General features: G+C 31.1%; 1 protein-coding gene across 2 annotated transcripts in view; it reads left to right on the top strand.

Moving 5' to 3' along the window:
• DCTN6-p27 (dynactin subunit 6) overlaps positions 1-5116 on the top strand; it is a 55945-nt gene extending 50829 nt beyond the window's left edge. For both annotated transcript variants that reach the window (XM_085815139.1, XM_035372541.2), the window contains one exon: positions 4936-5116. In XM_085815139.1, the coding sequence (XP_085671265.1) occupies positions 4936-5022 (87 nt within the window). In that variant the 3' untranslated portion in view covers positions 5023-5116. The remainder of the gene's footprint in view (positions 1-4935) is intronic.
• The last annotated feature ends 14588 nt before the right edge of the window (positions 5117-19704 follow it).

A 19704-nucleotide genomic window follows, 5' to 3' on the forward strand; every position in this document is an offset into this window, starting at 1 on the left:
AACAGATAGAAAGTCATATAGGTCATCTTGTTAAGAGAACTGAATGCTGATATGATGAACTGAGAAAATAGAAAAATGTTGGGCAGTAGTTAATGTTCTGTTGGGAATTTTTGAAATGTTGTCTGTTAAAAAATTTTGTTTTAAAAATCTTTTAAATTTTATGTTGCATATGTGCTTATGTTTAATAAGGTTGAAAGGCAAAATAAGTTGTGTTAGGAGGAGTGGGTCCAAGACCAGATTGGTAAATTGCTAGCTTAGCAAAAGCATAATAAACCATCTGGTGCAAAGCTAAAATCTGATTCCTTTCAAGTTAATCTGAAAGGACAGATTTTTCTTTCTTAAAAATCTATCTCTTATCATCACTTAGGAAACAAATTTACACATTAGACTAGAAGAGAAACACGCTAATGTGACAATCAAAATCGTAAAAACAACCTTGTATTTAGCGTAAGTATAATGAAACACTCAATCGATTTCGAGGGCAGCTAAAGGTCCCTCCTCATCAGAAGAAAGAAATACCTAGAAAGAAGAAAATAAAATAAAATAAAGGAGGAGTTTCAGAAACACGTGGTCCTTATCAACACTGCACGTGGTTATAACTGGATTTTTAATCAGAGTTGCACTGGCCGCCTACTTTTACTGAGCCAGGCTATCTGATCAAGCATAAAGGACAAGAAAAATTAGCAAAGATAGGAAGCGAGGGACAAATGCACCTTCACTCAAAATCTGAACTTCAAAAAATGGAAAGCAACCACTGAACAGATTTTTATACCCTCTGGTAGTACCAAACGCGAGGAGGTAATGCCATCTATCGGCAAAAACAACTGAATTAAGATAGTAGAATTTTAAAGGCATTAGGAAGGACTGGATTGGACTTCAAATCATTAACTAAACCTGCTAAATCTTTGTGAATGCGAAAAGCCTCAAGAAAATCCAATTCACCTATGGAAGAAGCCTTTTGGATAATTTTTGACCCAAAGTCAAAATTATGGTTAAATGTCCAACTATGATACGCTATTGAAGACTTGTTAATTTTGCCTTTTCTGACATAAGATTCATGTTCCTTGATACGAAACTTCAACGCTCTTTTTGTTTGGCCAATATATCTTAAACCACACTGACACGATATACTATAAATTCCCCAAGAATTCAAGACAGAAACGCAATCTTTTAGAATAGAAGGGTGAATTTTATTAATAGGGGAGAAACCGACTTGAAAATTGAATTTCTGGAGAATCCGTGCAATTTTATAGCTAACAGAAGGATAAAATGGAAGCACGACAAGGTCATTAATATTATTTCTAACAGTGGAATGTCTTCTTTGATGGGAATCTAAAAATTTTTTAACGGCTTTATCAATAATCACGGGAGAAAATTCACGGTCAATCGCAACTGCTCTCAAATAATTAAGTTCATTGGTAAGCAAAGATTCAGAGAAACAAACTTTAAGCGCGCGGAATACATAATAGTAAAAAGAAGCCATTTTTTGCTTAACAGGGTGGCATGACTTGGCATGGGGTGGTAAACAAACTGCAAAGGGTTTACAGTACACAGTGGTGCTAAAATCAGTTTCATAGCGGATTATAAGAATATCAAGGAAGGGGAGGGAATTGTTGGATTCAATTTAAAGAGTGAATTGGATGGCTGGATCAATTGAATTCATAATAGATAGAATCTCGGATATAAATCCTCTTTATAACCATCAAAAAGTGCGAAAGTGTCGTCAGCATACCAAATCCAAAGACGAAAAGATAGTTTATCAAATAATTTCATCTCAAAATAGTGCATATAAATGTCAGCAAGTACCGGTCTGAGAGGATTACCGATAGCCAATCCTTCAACTTGACGAAAATAAGCATTTTGGAAAACAAAGTGGGTTTGACTTAGAGAAACTTTAGTAAGCGAAACCAACTCATTAATTTCAGTATGTGTGAAGTGAAATTCCCGAAGCCTAGTTTCAAGACAATTTAGTGTTCCTTCGACCGGAACATTAGTAAACAGTGATTTGACATCAAATGAAACCATAATGGTACGAAGTGGAGAAATATTTTTAAGTTTATCAATTTTTTACAGTGTGAATATTGTTAGCAAGTAGAGGAGAAAATCTGGAAACTAAATATTTGGCCAAAGGATATGAAGCAGTACCTATGTTGAAAACAATTGGTCGAAAAGGAATAACGGTTTTGTGGACTTTTGGAAGAGCATAAAGCCTAGCGCAATTAGTAATAGGTGGAATAAGTGATTTCTTCAACTGAGTTGGCAGAATGTGGGAAGATTTAATAGCACTTTTAACTTTCGTGAGGTCCGAAGTTGAATGATCTTTAGGGATCAAGCAGTATGGGCCTTCATTTATCAGTTTAAAGACTCCTGTAGTATATGCGTGTTTGTCCATAACAACAATCTGTCTGCCCATATCAGCTTTAGAGATAATGATATTAGTATCAGAATGAATTTCACATAAGATCTCATTTTCCTTTTTGCTAAGATTCGAACCCAAAGATTTGTTAAAATTAACGTTATGAGTAATTAGGTGGTGGATTGTATCCTTCTGCGTTTCCGAAATTTTGGAGAATTTAAAGGCTTTCTCTATAGAGGCGATGATTTGAGGAATTGAAGGTTTAAATGTCTTTGAAAAGTTGAAATTATATTTTAATACTTTTAACTGATCCTCCGAAAGATTCCTATTCAAGATATTAACGATGGGGCTAACGTTTACAGTGGGAAGATCAGCCAGATAGGTGGGACTATCCGACTGGTGTGTGAGTTAAAGGAATTTAGAAATAAGCACATTTTTATGCCGTTGACAAACGGTATCGGTTCTAGACCAGGATGTATGTTCAAATGAGGAAACATTTTCATTGAATTAGCAATTTTTAAATGGAGGTAATATAATTCAAATTCAATTTTAGATAAACGTTTGTGCGTGTCCCTTATAATATGACGAAGAAGTGCCAATTTGAATTTATGCAAAATTTTTTAAATGTGAACGGAAGCTTTAAGGCTACATTTCACATGTATAAATTTGGGAATGATATTTTCATGTTTGAATATAAGTAGAAACTGTAGATGATTCAAGAATTTCGTACGCTTAAGGCGTAACTTACAAAATCAGTTCCTGTCAGTGGACATATTGTGAAAAGGATACAGGCAAGAAACAAGTGAACAAAAGAAATATAATTCCGAAAGTGCAAACAAGTAATTACTTATAACATGAAAAAACACCAATAAATAATGAAGACAATTTTCATCAACATATGACAAAAACATTCCAAAAGGAGAGAAACATCCAATACTGAAAACCAATAGCCATGTGGAAAGAAGCAACGAAAGTCAAAATCGTGCACGTGGTAAAACGATAAAAAGTAGAATTTCCTCGAAAATGCCGGTTGATAGCATAAACCAAATCCGAAAAACTAATAGCCACGTGGAAAGAAGTAAATAAAATGGTACACGTGATAAAACAATAAACAGTAAAATATTCTCGAAAATGCCGGTTGATAGCACAAACTAAACTTTCACTAATTTTTCGTGTCCTTTATGCTTGATCAGATAGCCTGGCTCAGTAAAAGTAGACGGCCAGTGCAACTCTGATTAAAAATTCAGTTATAACCACATGCAGTGCTGATAAGGACCACGTGTTTCTGAGACTCCTTCTCCTTTATTTTATTTTATTTTCTTCTTTCTAGGTATTTCTTTCTCCTGATGAGGAGTGACCTTTAGCTGCCCTCGAAATCGATTGAGCGTTTCATTATACTTACGCTAAATACAAGGTTATTTTTACGATTTTGAAATTTACACATTGTTTGGAATATAAATAAACCATCTACAAATTGAATTTAAATGGAGCAACTTCTGAAAACCTGTAGTTAAATAAAATCTTTGTGCAATTTAACCATATAAACTGAAAATTAGTTTTAAAGACAGTGGAATGTGCACTTAATAATAGAGATGTACCGTGCATTTCCATATATAAGCTGAGAATTTTTGGAGCTTTTGTTAAGTCAAATTACAGGGATCAGCTTATATAAGGATCTGCTTATCTCTTAAAAAGCATAGGTACTCTTCCATTAGCTGAGCACCAGCTATAAATTGCTAAATATTATACTTTATCATTTCTTTAGTTTATATTTCTTAAGCTTATGGAAAAAAGTTAATTTTAAAAGCATTGAATGAGTGATTTTATTTTTTAAATTATTTATAATACTGGTTTGTTGCATCATTTGCCAAAATGAAAAATATGATGTTGGCAAAAATTGTGCCCTATTTCTCCACTTTCAAATTTGTTTTTCATTTATGGAGAAATGCGGAGCACCTGCACTGTTGTTTAATTTTCAGCAAAAGTGATCAACTTTAGTTTGAAATTTACCTTATAAGAATTTCTTTTTCCTTTCATCTTTCAGACAAAAAGAGATAAAATGGCATGCAAAATAAGACTAGCACAGATACCACATATTGTACACAACACAACAGATGAATGAAATAAATGTGGTTTCTTCATTCTAGTGGATTACCAAAATTAAAACTGTCAGTATTGACATCTTACATTTTACTGTATGGTAAAAATAGGAAAGTGTTCCACGCATTTTGCTTAGCAACATTTTCTAATGTTGCAGAATTTTTTCCCCTCTCACTTCAGCTTATATACAGGTTTTATACAGGTTTTGAATTTAGATAAATATTTTTTTAAAAAAACTCACTCTCGGCTTATATTTGGTATCTAAAGCAGAAAGTATACAGAGATCCATTATTTGTGTTTTCTATAAAAACATAATTAATGTGTGTTTATGGAGAGTGAAAGCCAAATAACTTTTTGTTTTTTTATACTTTTAACCTGCAAATAAATTTAAGTTTATTTTGTTTGTAAAGTATATTTCTATGTTTTAATTAGCTTATAGTATATGTAAAAGTTCATAATTCTTACTTTTGTTTTTAAAGCCTCAAACCCTGCAACTTGAATTCCTGACAAAAATTTTACCCAACTATCACCACTTGCGAAAACCAACTCGTACCGAAGCTAAGTGAGAAAAACTCTGTGTATATGCTGTATATAAAACTGTTGATCTTCATTCAGAATAATTTTTGTATGGCTATGAAAAATAAATGTATTTAAATGTTATAGTTCTCATTCTTTTGTTTCTGTTTTTTCTTTTACAAAATTTTTACTTTAGTTTTTCTTATGTTTTTATTATATGATGTATAATTTTATTTCATTTAAAAAAGCTTCTTTTATTAGTTAATTTAATTTTGAAATATATTTTCATTCTTTAAAGAAGCTTTTACAGTCCTTTTTATGTGTGCTTTATTATTTTCTTTATAAAGCATAAACTTGCTACCATTTAATTTTATGCTATGTTTTTCATTCATTCAATATTATTCAGCAGTATATGTTCAAATATATACACTTGCAAGTCCTTTTTTGAGTATTTATTGTAAGTATTTGTGATGTTATTTTTTAAAACAATAATACTGTTTAAGGAATAATTTTTGTCTCGACCTCTGTCTATATAAATTAAATATATTTAAAGACATAAAGTAAGAAATTTAGAATTAATTTTTCACAAAGACCAAAAATTGAAATTCATAATTAATAAATTTCAAATAATCCTATAAATGTTACAAAGAATTTTAAAAATGTGTTAAAATCAAAACTTTTCAAACAAGCAATACCCCAGTTCAAAAAATTAATGAATTTTGAAATGAAGAAAATGAACATAACAGAAAAGGAATTCAATCAACTTTAATTCCACTTCATCAGAGGGGAGGAACGTTGAAATCTCTCTTCTACAAAAATCTTTTCTTTTCTGTATCCAGAATTAGCTGAGGAACCATTTCAATGTATTTTAATTATAATAGTTCACCCGAAAATTCTGCACCTTCCCTAAAGCAAGAGAAAAAAGCAAAGTAAATTCTAATTAGAATCTTGAACCTTAAATAAAAAATAATTATATTTTATTTAAGGAATTGAAAATGTAAGTGAAAAATTTAAATCAAAATTTTTACCTTTAAACATATAGCATATAATCAGAGAATTTTAAAATGTTATAAAACTTAAGTGAAAAGACTTACTCACAAGAAGTAATTAAAAACTTCATGCACATTCAATAGACTACAATCAAAACTAATAATATTGTTATAGTAGTGACGTACAGGTTTGCCATTTTGGCTTCATTGGCAAAATTAAAAGACCATGGCGAGAAAGTAATCACTCAAAAGGCTAAAATTTGGAACAAAAGAAAAACTTTTAAATACTTCAATAAAAATTTTTAATTTTGACTGAGAAAAAGATTACTTTATAAATTGAATGAAATTTAAGTAAATTCTGACTCTTTCAAAACAAAAATGGTAATAAAGAATATTCAGTATAAAACTTTAATTATGCTTTTAAAAAAAATAGACTCGAAAAAGTTGCCCAAATAGTGTTTAAAGAAATTTTTAATATTTGTTTTGAGAGTAGAAAAATGCATAAAGTTCAACTTTAGATTTTTTAAAATTGTTGTTTAAAATTACTGAAAAAGTAAGTAAAGGAACTATTCTTAGAAATGTAAAAAGTCTTCACGTCATAAGTTTATCATGACGACATTGAATGCATATGGTGCTTATTTAGTAACAGAACAGTAATTAAGAGAAAAAATAAATAAAAAAATGGAAAAATCCTTTAAAGGAAAAAAAAAAAGTATTACAGAGTGTAGACTACTCCAGTTTTCTTTAAAAGATTATTAATAAATTTGAAAGGAATTTCATTAGCTTTTAAACTTTTGGTGAGAATTAGGATTTCTTCTTTTTGTGTTTCTATTTCATTGTAAACTTTTTTTAATTCTGCTAATTTGGTTAATTAATAGTATTTTCAATAACTTTTTTAGATATGTTGGAGTTCCAATTCATAAGTTTATTAGTAGAAAAATTTAAATCTTTTCTTTTATCAAAAAGTTTAATTTCTGTTAGATTATGAATACTTAGGTCAAGATAAATTATTTCTGTTTGTTTTTTATTGGTCTCATTTAGTTTTAGATAATTTGGGTAGATGTTGCTATTTTCAACGAGATTAAAATTGTTGAAAGTTTTCTTTAAAAGATTATTAATAAATTTGAAAGGAATTTCATTAGCTTTTAAACTTTTGTTTAAAATTTTATGAGTAGAAATAATAATAATAATAATAAAACTGTATAATTATCAATATATCTAAAAATGTCATCAATATATCTAAAAGTTGTGTTTAAATTTACTGAAATTGTTATCAGAATGTCCTGATATTCTTTATTACCATTTTTATTTTAACCCTCTGCGGGACACCTAAAAATTTCCTTCTGTACGCACAGAAATATTTAATGAAAAAGGATTTATAGGTTACCCTGAACCTTCTTTATTTAAAGTAGATGGCAGCTGAACACAAACCTGTCCATGAATTTTAGGCCATGCTTAGTTTTTTAAGATCCTCATTTTTCAAATAAATGTTCCAGATTTTTTTAGGGTATAAAAGGAATTGTTTGAAAAGAAATTTTTATGTTACTTTTTTGGCTGTATGCTAATCTCCTTATTCTATATTAGTTTTAAATTTTTATCTTGAAATCTTGCCTAAAATCAAACGGCGAACCTCAGGTGTTCCCAGACCAGGCTCACTGAGAAGTTAGGACAGCTGAAAAACTGTATTCTTTGTTTCTCCGCATCTCGTCGGTCAGTTCATTAACAACAGAAAGGTGGGTCCACATCTGTGTTTCATTTCCTGTTTTTCTCTTTCTTCTTTTCTCTTTATCTCTCTCTTCCTTTTTTTGTTTCAGTTAGCTGTTTGGTTTTTCACTAGAGCAGTTCTCTTTTGCTTTCGTTCAAAGTTTCGCTAGCACTACATTTAATAGCTTTGAGTTGTAGACATTTATTTAGTTTTATTTTATAGTTTATAATTTCTAATTGTATATATAATATTAGTTTTTTTTATTATTATTATTATTATTTTCCAAACGGATTGGAGAGTTTTGACCCTTTCTGAAGCACTGAAAGTGCTACACGAATTGCTTTTGGATAGTAAATCTGATACGGATCCCGGTAGATGTGCAAAAAATGCAATATTTGGTTGTGCTTATTCATAGGTGGTGTCACTTTCTTCGAAAAGTACCACCATGAAAAAAATAGACTAAAGTGTAAATATGAAATGTAAATATCTAAACCAATGTACCCAAATTACTTTTTTTTCCATTCATGCACATGTAATCATCATATAACCAAAAAAGAACTTTTTAGGGGGAGTGTAGAGTATCAGGTCTCCCTGTGGCACACCCAGGGTAATGCTAAATCTGCTGTGGTATTCAGAATCTAGTATTTTTTAATCGCAGGCAAAAACTCTTACTCTTTGATACGCTTCCCAGCAATGCTCATTTCAGCACTCTTTTCGAAGCTCTATTCAATCAGTGTGCCTGATTCGGGCACACCCGCAGAATTAAAACGATAAGTGCTATCTTCACAAAATTTTACTTGCGTACTTCTCTAGACCTAATTAAACTGCCTACCTTTTTTTTTTTTATCGAAATTCCAACTTTAAAAGGTAGCGTGCCGGAAAGGGTTAAAAGTGTCAGAATTTAATTAAATTTTACTCAGTTTATCAAGTAATCTTTTTCTTAGTTAAAATTAAAAATTTTTATTGAAGTATTCTAAAGTTTTTCTTTTTTGGTTTAAAAATTCCATCTTTTCTAAATTTTAGCCTTTTAAACTATTACTTTCTCTCCAAGGTTTTTTTTTTTTTTTAGTTTCTCCAATGAAGCCAAATGGTAAACCTGTACATAACTACTATAACAGTATTATTAGTTTTGATTGTAATCTATTGAATGTGCTCGAATTTTTTAATTAAGTCTTTTCACGTAAGTTTTATAGCGTTTTAAAGTCTTTCGATTATATGCTATATGTTTAAACGTAAAAATTTTGATTTAAATTTTTCACTGAAGTATTTTATTTTTTCACTTACATCTTTATTTCCTTAAATAAAATAGAATTATCTTTACTTAAGGTTCAAGATTCTAATTAGAATTTACTTTGTTTTTTCCTTGCTTTGGCCAAGGGCCAGAATTTTTGGGTGAAGTAGTATAATTAAAATACATTGAAATGCTGATTCAGAAGTCAAACAACAAAAATCAGCGTTAATTTACAAAATTTTCACAGGACTAGTTTCGATGGTTTTACCGAACCATCATCTTCAGCTGCAAAACCGCAAATGAACAAGATAGGAAATAATGTTTAGATAAGATAAGAAAGCCTGGACAAGAATAAGCAAGTGGCGCCATCTGTTGGCGAAACCAGAACTAAAACATAATTTCTCTAAAAGCCGAAGGCAAATTTGGATTGGAATTAGGATCGTTAACTAGAACAGAAAGATTTTTATGAATGTGAAATGCCTCTAGAAAATCCAGTTCTCCAATGGAAGATGTTTTTTGAATAATTTTGGCAGCAGAAAAATTGAAAGTGTGATTTTCGGACCAACAATGTTGAGCAACAGAAGACTTCTGTGTTTCCTTTTTTCTAACATATGCCTCATGTTCTTCGACGCGAAATTTTAAGGCTCTCTTAGTTTGGCCAATGTAAATTAAACCGCACTGGCAAGGAATCCTATAAATACCCCAGGAATTCATATCCGGAATGGGGTCCTTGAGTATAGAAGTTGGAATTTTATTGATGGGAGAGTAAACAACCCGAAAGTTAAATTTCTGCAAAATATGTGCAACTTTATAGCTAATTGATGGAAAGAAGGGAATGACAACAGAATTTTTATAATCTCCTAAAATAAGAGTGTGGCTTTTAGTGTGTTGAGATGAGAATTTTTAACTGCTTGATTAATAATGTTGGGTGAAAAGCCCCTGTCAATAGCTATTGCTTTTAAATAATTTAGTTCTTCATCAAGGGCTAGTTTGGAGGAGCAAACTTGAAGAGCACGGAAAACATAGGAATAAAATGAAGCTAACTTTTGTTTACTCGGATGACATGATTTAAAGTGTGGTGGAAGGCAAACCGATGAAGGTTTACGGTAAACTGTAGTACTGAAGTTGGATGTGTTACGTGTAACCAGAATGTCGAGAAATGGAGGAGAATTGCAAGTCTCAAGTTCAAAAGTGAACTGAATAGCAGGATCAATAGAATTCATTGTTGAAAGAACTTTATTTAAATCATCTTCATTACCTTCAAACAGGGTAAAAGTATCGTCTACGTGGCGGAACCACGCCGGGAAGTTTAAAGTTTCAAACAATTTTGATTCATAATAATGCATGTAGATATCAGCCAGGATGGGACTGAGGGGGCTTCCCATGGCTAATCCCTCAGTTTGCTTGTAATATTTATTTTGGAAAACAAAATGTGTTTGTTTCAAACAGAGTTGAGTGAGAGAAATTAGCTCATCAATTTCGATGCAAGAGAAATGAAATTCGCGAAGTCTGGTTTCTAGACATCTTAATGCACCCTCCACTGGGACATTGGTGAATAATGATTTTACATCAAAAGAAACCATGAGTAAATTACGAGGAGAAATGTTTTTAACCTTTTTTACAAACTCTATTGAATTTTTTATGGTGTAAATGTTATTGTCTAATAGAGTGGAAAATCTAGACACTAAATATTTAGCTAATGGATACGAGGCAGTACCTAAATTTGATAAAATAGGGCGGAAAGGAATACCACTTTTATGAATTTTGGGAAGAACATATAATCTGGCACAATTCGCAACAGATGGGATAAGCGAATGTTTTAAGTTGCTTGAAATGATTTGCGAAGATTTGATCGCAGTTTTTATTTTGGATAAGTCCGAAGGTGAAGGATCTTTAGGGATCGGATTATATGGTCCTTCGTTTAAAAGTTTAGTGACACCATCGATGTAAGTGTTCTTATCCATGACGACTATCTGGCCACCTTTGTCGGCCTTTGAAATGACAATATCCGGGTTAGAATGAATCTCGCGCATTGTAGCTCTTTCTCTCGCAGTTAGATTTGGTTTCGAAGGTTTATTATTGAATTTCACATTATGAGCGATAAGATGCCTAATCATTTCTTTCTGTGAATCTGAAACTTTACTGAACTTGAAAGCTTTTTCGATAGGAGCCAAAATCTTTGGAATCGAGGGTTTACAGGTTTGTGAGAAGTTAAAATTATATTTTAGAATTCTCTCTTGTTCTTCTGAAAGACTAACATTAGAAATATTAACTATTGGCTTGATGTTTACAATGGGAAGATTTTTTGAACTACTTGGACTGGAAGACTGTAAAAGAAGTTTTTCGAATTTAACTATTACGATATTAATTTACGAACGATATTAGTTTCTTTTGATGTAAAATCATTATTCACCAATGTCCCAGTGGAGGGTGCATTAAGATGTCTAGAAACCAGACTTCGCGAATTTCATTTCTCTTGCATCGAAATTGATGAGCTAATTTCTCTCACTCAACTCTGTTTGAAACAAACACATTTTGTTTTCCAAAATAAATATTACAAGCAAACTGAGGGATTAGCCATGGGAAGCCCCCTCAGTCCCATCCTGGCTGATATCTACATGCATTATTATGAATCAAAATTGTTTGAAACTTTAAACTTCCCGGCATGGTTCCGCTACGTGGACGATACTTTTACCCTGTTTGAAGGTAATAAAGATGATTTAAATAGAGTTCTTTAAACAGTGAATTCTATTGATCCTGCTATTCAGTTCACTTTTGAACTTGAGACTTGCAATTCTCTTCCGTTTCTCGACATTCTGGTCACACGTAACACATCCAACTTCAGTACTACAGTTTACCGTAAACCTTCATCGGTTTGCCTTCCACCACACTTTAAATCATGTCATCCGACTAAACAAAAGTTAGCTTCATTTTATTCCTATGTTTTCCGTGCTCTTCAAGTTTGCTCCTCCAAACTAGCCCTTGATGAAGAACTAAATTATTTAAAAGCAATAGATATTGACAGGGGTTTTTCACCCAACATTATTAATCAAGCAGTTCAAAAATTCTCATCTCAACACACTAAAAGCCACACTCTTATTTTAGGAGATTATAAAAATCTGTTGTCATTCCCTTCTTTCCATCAATTAGCTATAAAGTTGCACATATTTTGCAGAAATTTAACTTTCGGGTTGTTTACTCTCCCATCAATAAAATTCCAACTTCTATACTCAAGGACCCCATTCCGGATATGAATTCCTGGGGTATTTATAGGATTCCTTGCCAGTGCGGTTTAATTTACATTGGCCAAACTAAGAGAGCCTTAAAATTTCGCGTCAAAGAACATGAGGCATATGTTAGAAAAAAGGAAACACAGAAGTCTTCTGTTGCTCAACACTGTTGGTCCGAAAATCACACTTTCAATTTTTCTGCTGCCAAAATTATTCAAAAAACATCTTCCATTGGAGAACTGGATTTTCTAGAGGCATTTCACATTCATAAAAGTCTTTCTGTTCTAGTTAACGATCCTAATTCCAATCCAAATTTGCCTTCGGCTTTTAGAGAAATTATGTTTTAGTTCTGGTTTCGCCAACAGATGGCGCCACTTGCTTATTCTTGTCCAGGCTTTCTTTTCTTATCTAAACATTATTTCCTATCTCGTTCATTTGCGGTTTTGCAGCTGAAGATGATGGTTCGGTAAAACCATCGAAACTAGTCCTGTGAAAATTTTGTAAATTAACGCTGATTTTTGTTGTTTGACTTCTGAATTAGTATTTATTCGGCATGTTATTGTGTCTTAATTACATTGAAATGGTTCATCGGCTAATTCTGGATACAGAAAAGCAAGGATTTTTGTAGAAGATAGATTTCAATGTTCCTCCTGTCTGATGAAGTGGCATTGGAGTTGATTGAACTCCTTTTGTTATGTTCATTTTTCTTCATTTCAAAATTCATTAATTTTTTTTAATTGGGGTATTGCTTGTATGAAAAGTTTTCGCATTAACACATTTTTTTTAATTCTTTGTAACATTTATAGGATTATTTGAAATTTCTAAATTTTATATTTTCATGTATTGAAAGTCTGTTTATACTTGATGGGCTGTTTCAAAGGATCATTAAGATTCAAACTGTTGTATTTCATAATGAAACACTGCAAATAAAAAAGACACCGTAACAGATCTTTGAAATTTTAGTCATAATGCCATAAATGTTTGGTGTATGTACTTCGTAATTACACAGCTCATGCTATGTTTAATAATAAAGTTAAAAGGACGGAAAGTGTTGCGTCAGCAAGAATAAGTCTGACAACAGATTGATAAACTACAAGCTCAATGACAGCATTAAAAAAAAAAAAAAAAAACCTTAGCAAACCCTCTGGTATGACACATAAGTCTGAATTTCAATTTTTAATCACCTAAATTGAATATTTCATTTTGTTTCCTTAATCAGTAACATCAAATATATCTTGTATCATCACATGATATTCAAAACTTTGCACTTGCTCTGACAAAGCAACATGATGTTTAAATTGTACCTTATGTGAATTTGGTTTCTCTCAGACTGTTCTCAATAAAGAAGTTTTAAAATATTTGGCAGACAGCAAGTTGCTTAATGTTGCAAATTAGATAACTATTCAATTAAATCAAATGGTTCATTAAGAAAAAAGTGTGATATGTGGCACTTGTAAATTATGTTGCGAAAATGACCATGTATTCCCTTGTTAAGCTTCAGTAATTCCTGTTTTAAAAAATTCCTTTCATTGAAATGCTGAAAACATAATAAAAGTATTCTAACATAGAAAATATTTTCCTTATTGTTTTTTAGACTGGTTATATTTGATTAATTAATCATAGAAAAGTATATGGACACTAATCTTTCAAAGATGATGCATGCATCTTCATGAGGCATTTTTTCAGTAAAATTGTTCATGTTCATAATAAGCAAAGCGTAAAGTAACAAGCGCCTAGAAACTGAGAATCTGAAAAAGTGACCTCACATTCACTACCCGAATTTTAGAGTGGCGCCCTCTAGTGAGGGAAAAAGCGTGAAAACAAGACAGATTTCATATTTTTCCCGCTATTTTCAAAGATGGTGGAAATAAAATGTAGTTTGTGTAACTTCTGTGCTAAAAAGGAAAAGATTAGAATTTATGTGTGTAACGAGCATAACATTACTCTTGAATATGATGATTTAGAGTTCACCAAGAGAACCGAGTTTATATGCCATTACATCAACCAATTGTTCACTTACGTCACAAGATAATCTTAAAAAAGACTCTCCAAACAAAAACATTACCTGTCAGAGGTCTTTGTACTCTACACGTAGAATTCGTAAAAAACCAAAAATTCCAATTGTAAAACCAAATCCTATTGAACAACAAAATATATAGCCTTATCTTTAATTCTGAACAAGAATTCAAATTCTAAAGAAGAAAGTGTTATTTAAATTATTATTTTAAACATGATTTACTCAATATTACTATGTTTTTTTTTAATTAAGCCATTTATTTCCATCCATAGATTACACATTTCTTAAACATTTGTATGCTTTAAAAATTAGAAGAGCTGAGATCATAAATATTTTTATTTCTTTTTTTAATATTATTACTCAAGGATCATTTACTAAAATCATTACTGTTTTCTAATTTTAGTGTAACTTTTGTGAATATTCATAGTATTTTTAAATGTAGTATTCTAAGTTCCAGAATCATGTGTATAGTTTGCAATCAGCATTTTGTTAGTAACCTACAACTGTGTTCTGTATTTATGTCTTATTACCATTAATATTTCCACTTTTAAAAATGATTTACTACTTTACAATAACTTCTGTGAATATTTTATTGTTAAGTAAATTATTGTAGTCTGCGGTTCCACAATCGCTTGCGTTTCTTACATATAGCATTTTATTTGCATTTTCCAATTGTTATTTCATTCACCACATATTGATAATAATATTAACATTTTGTATACTTTGTTTTTCTTATAAATACTGTCTTAAGAAATGCTTTTATTAATAAAAACTTTTTATTTGAATATTTGTTGATTATTTTCCATAACATCAATCTGTTGGTTATATGTTTTTTTAATTTAATGAGCATTATACAGTGTCTCACATAAGTGATGAGACACTTGTGCTTTACAAAAGGAAACTTGTAAAATAAATTTAAAAAACATGCAAAAGTTTTTGTGGGTGTGTTTCATACTTAAATTTAGTAACAATTATTACATAACATACATTTTCTCAAAATATTAATTTAATAAAAATGCAATTGTTTAGAACGGAGCAAAAAATGGCTCACATAAGTGATGGGACACTTACTTTTCCATCAAATATTTATCCAAAAATTTTACTTTTTAAAAGGTTTTAATATTTTGTTGGATTTCCTTTTACTTTTAAAACATGATTTAATCCTCTTCGGACGGATTCGACTAATTTTTCTTATGATTTCTGGAGTGATTTTACCCCGTTCTTCTTGAAGCACCGATTTTAATTGTTTTGAAGAAATGGTGTGTTTGCAAATTCTTGATTCCAATTTTTGCCAAATATTTTCTATGGGATTTAAGTCTGGAGATTGTGGTGGTGTTTTTATTATTTCAGGACAGTTATACAGCAGCCAGAGTCTAACGTTCAAAGCAGTGCACTTGGAGTCATTGTACAGGTAGAATTTAAAATCGTTATGAAGGTTCAATTTTCGTGCTGAAGATTTCAAATTTTGATTTAAAATGTCAATATACTTGTACTGATCCATTATACTATCAATAAAAACAAGATTACCAACTCCAGCGGATGACATACACCCCCATACCATGACTCCTCCTCCACCATGTTTTACTGTTGGCACCAAGTTTTGTTTGCGAAATTCTTCCCTGGGTTTTCTCCACATGAAGATTCTACTGTCAGAACCAAATATATTAAATTTACTCTCATCAGCAAATATAACTTCATTCCAGTAATCAGAATTCTTATTTATGTTGGATTTTGCAAAAGCCAGTCTGAGTTTTCTATTCTTTTCACTTACGAAGAATTTTTTCCTGGCTGCTCTACCGTGATATCCAGCAGATCGAATTACTCTTCTAATACTCTCAGGGTTAACAATTACTCCATATAACGCTTGTAAATCAGCAGCAACTTTAGGAGCACTCATTCTTGGATTTTTTTTAATATTTCGAACGATAATTCGCTCTATTCTATTGGATAGCTTTGATGGTCGGCCAAGTCTTCTTTTATCCTGAATCATAGGATTCTTTTTATATCGTTTAATGATATTAAAAACTGTTGAATGACTCAAGTTAACTGTTTCAGCAGTTTCTCTAATAGATTTTCCATGTTCAATATGCAAATTAATAACTAATTTTCGAATTTCAGGCAAAGTGTCTTTTCGTTTAGCATTCATGGCTGCACAGAGCTAAAAAACACAAAACTTCCAAAACAAACTGGAGAGAAATACTGCAGACGATTTTATAAATTATTGCCCATTGCTTTTGAGTAAAAATAAAGAACCCCAAAAATATTTTTATTGTAGTATGTAGTAGTATCTAATGGTGTCCCATCACTTATGTGAGTCATTTTTTGCTTCGTTTTAAAAAATTGTATTTTTATTAAATTAATATTTTGAGAAAATGTATGTTATGTAATAATTGTTACTAAATTTAAGTATGAAACACACCCACAAAAAATTTTACATGTTTTTTTAATTCATTTTATTACAGTTTCCTTTTGTAAAGCCCAAGTGTCCCATCACTTTTGTGAGACACTGTATAAGATATTTAAGTAGGATTTTTCTAAAAATCATATTTATCTATTTTTTTTTAATTCAAAGACTTTTCAATAATAAGAAAAATTAAACTAGCTGATGTAAAAATTAACAAAATGTTGTTTAATATTCTGAATTATAATTTTAAATCAGGTTTTTTTTCTGTAAAATTAAATAAAAATAATTATTGATGATTGTACAAAGCAGTACTCCCTTTTTCTCACATTATATATCTTAAACGTTTAGTTCCCACTAGAGGGCGCCATCTGATTCTTTCAACCTCTAAAATTCGCGTAGTGGATGTAACGTCACTCTCAGATTCTCAATTTCTAGACGCCTGTGATCAAGTGGAGGACAAAATAATTAGCAGTAGTTCTGGGTTGTTGTTTGGTTAGTTTAGGTTTGCATACCCAAATCACATGAGAGCTATATCCCTAATGGAAGGGACTACTGCATGGAGGAATTTTTAAGGGAAATTGGTTGATATTAACGTTGCACATGGGGGGAAACCAACCACATAGTCAGCACATTCGCCTTGGTTTGAATCCTAGGAGTACAACTACCAATATTCATCAATATTTAAGCGCTCTATCACTGGTAAGGCATTCCTGGTCTTTGTCATCTGAGTCATTGGTGAACCCTGAATGTTTTTTAAAAGATTGTTTACTCAAATGATAATATGTGCAGTTTTAATAGTTATATTACTATTTTATACACACCATAATAATGTCAAAATATTCTTATTTTATGTGATCTAAAGTTTGATGACTAACAAATATAAATATGGAATTTTAATCTGATTATAATTGACTGATGAATGCATTTAATATTCAGTTTTTAAAAATATGTTTTTGTCTTATTTTAGGAGAGTAAGAGTCTCAAAAAAGCACTATTGAATTCGTCAGAAATTAAATGGAATGATAAATGCTTTGTCGAATCTCAAGTTGTGCCTCCCTTTTCGATTAGATGTGATACCTCTATTAATATAAGTGTCAAAACGCAGTAAGATTATAAGTGAAATGCTAATTTGTGACTTAATGACTAAGACTGCAAATTATACTGCTTTGAGGGCTGAAATGTAAAAGTTGTGTCTGTTATCTAAATTATTCAAGATCATAAAACTTAGTATTTAGACAAGAGTGTAGCAATCATTAGTATCTCAAAGATTTTCTATATTTTTTAATTGGAAACGGTAAAGTCCTGCAAACTCGACGTGATGTGAACTAAGAATGTTGGGCTTTATGGAAGAAGGAATGGATCATTAAAAGCTCAAAATATTTAATCCAACACCTAAATCTTTGGTAATTATATTAATACATTCCTCTTTGTCCAGTCTGTTAAGGTATTCAGTTTCATTTCCATTGTTATGTCAATTTGTTTTCTTTGCTACCTGTTCAACATTTTCACTTTCACAGAGAACTCAAAACTTGTAAACCTGAGACAGCCTACCCAGAATGAAACGGAAAAGTTTAAGCTTATAATAACCAGTGGTGTAGCCCGGGATGGTTCCTGAGCTCGCCACCACTCTTAATACATCAATAAATGACTACAAAAAAGTGTCAAAATGATATGTAGGAAAATAAATTAAAACTCTATGTTTATTTTTGGAGAACAACTTTAATTTCATCACTTTATTATTTTTCTGTTCGTGGAGCTGTCAATGTCATTGTAGTGGTTTGCTATATTGTTCCTGTTGCTGTTATATAAGACAGTATAGAAAGATTTCTTAGAAGCAAAACGTACATTTATAGTTATTAAATAGTTCTTAAATGAGTTTTAACTTACAACACTTAAATGTTGTTAGTTGTGAGAAGCGTTTGAGTGTTTTTAGTTGTGAGAAGCTTTACAATTGAGAGAAAAGTTCGCATTAGCATTACAATATTTGGAACTTCGTTCTTTAGATTGTATTTGGGAATAAGCTGCAAAAATTCAGATGGACTGCCCTTTCACACTCGTTTCGATTTCTCTAACAATGATAAAAATAAAATTCTGAAATACTTTTTTTCTTGACGAGGAATGTGTTCGTGATCAAAATTTAGTTCCTATTTGCAATTTTTACTCAAAAGTTTTAATGGAATAAAAAAAAAGTATAACAAAAATATGTAGCCTGTTGATATCATGTGGTGATTTTTTTAGTTCTTTATCCAGAGTGAAAGGGTTTTTCTTTTCAGTTTAATTCTGTATGCCAATTTAGAATCTAATTACTCTTCACCTGCCTCGACTGTCCATCTGACTAACTCCTATAATATAATGTTTCACGAAAAAAATGCGACCCGGGGCAGACCTCCTCCTCTCCAGTTACATCACTAGGTGCAGCTATAAAATCTCGTAAGCTCGAGCAGCAGGATGAAATGTGAGTGATAACTGACAGTGTGTGTCTGACTTCAGCCATTTTGTTACTAAGAGAAGAATGGGATAGATTGGAACTGCTATGACTGGTTAAAGGGATAACCTGATGCCAAATTTATTATAGGAGTTCTAAGGAGTAGTATCATAAAAGAAAATAAACAAAAATTGCAAAATGAGAATACAATAGTAAATGTTTGACCAGAATAGGAAAGCATGCAGACATTCATACACATAAATATGTACTGCAACTAAAATGCACCTATACTGTCTGAATTGTATTGGCATTTTTAAAAGTATTAATATAGTTACCACCACATTATTTCAAAGGTAAAATTGTGTGGGTTTAATAAAAACGTTATTATTGAGTTATACGGAAGAGAGTAATTGAGTTTGCGAAACTCTACTGTAGTGTGTAGCAGCTGATTTTTATGTACTAAAAATTAAATCATTTTGTCAGTAAGACATATTCAGCAGATGGCTTATTATGCTCAAAAGAAATTTTCTGCAAGCATAACAATGCTATCAGTCTGCATAAATTGCGAAGAGTAGATTTTTGTTTAAACTGATCTTTTACATTTCTTAGTTTTAATACTTATATTATCAAATAAATACACACGATTATAGAATAAAACAAATGTTTAGTTCTAGAAACTAGAAATTTTAAATAATTTAGATAGTTGCAAATTTTTAATTTATAAAGTGTGC

Source organism: Stegodyphus dumicola, chromosome 4 (genome assembly GCF_044657685.1).
Source record: "Stegodyphus dumicola isolate Sdum_Otavi_A_Nest chromosome 4, ASM4465768v1".
Lineage (NCBI taxonomy): Eukaryota > Metazoa > Arthropoda > Arachnida > Araneae > Eresidae > Stegodyphus > Stegodyphus dumicola.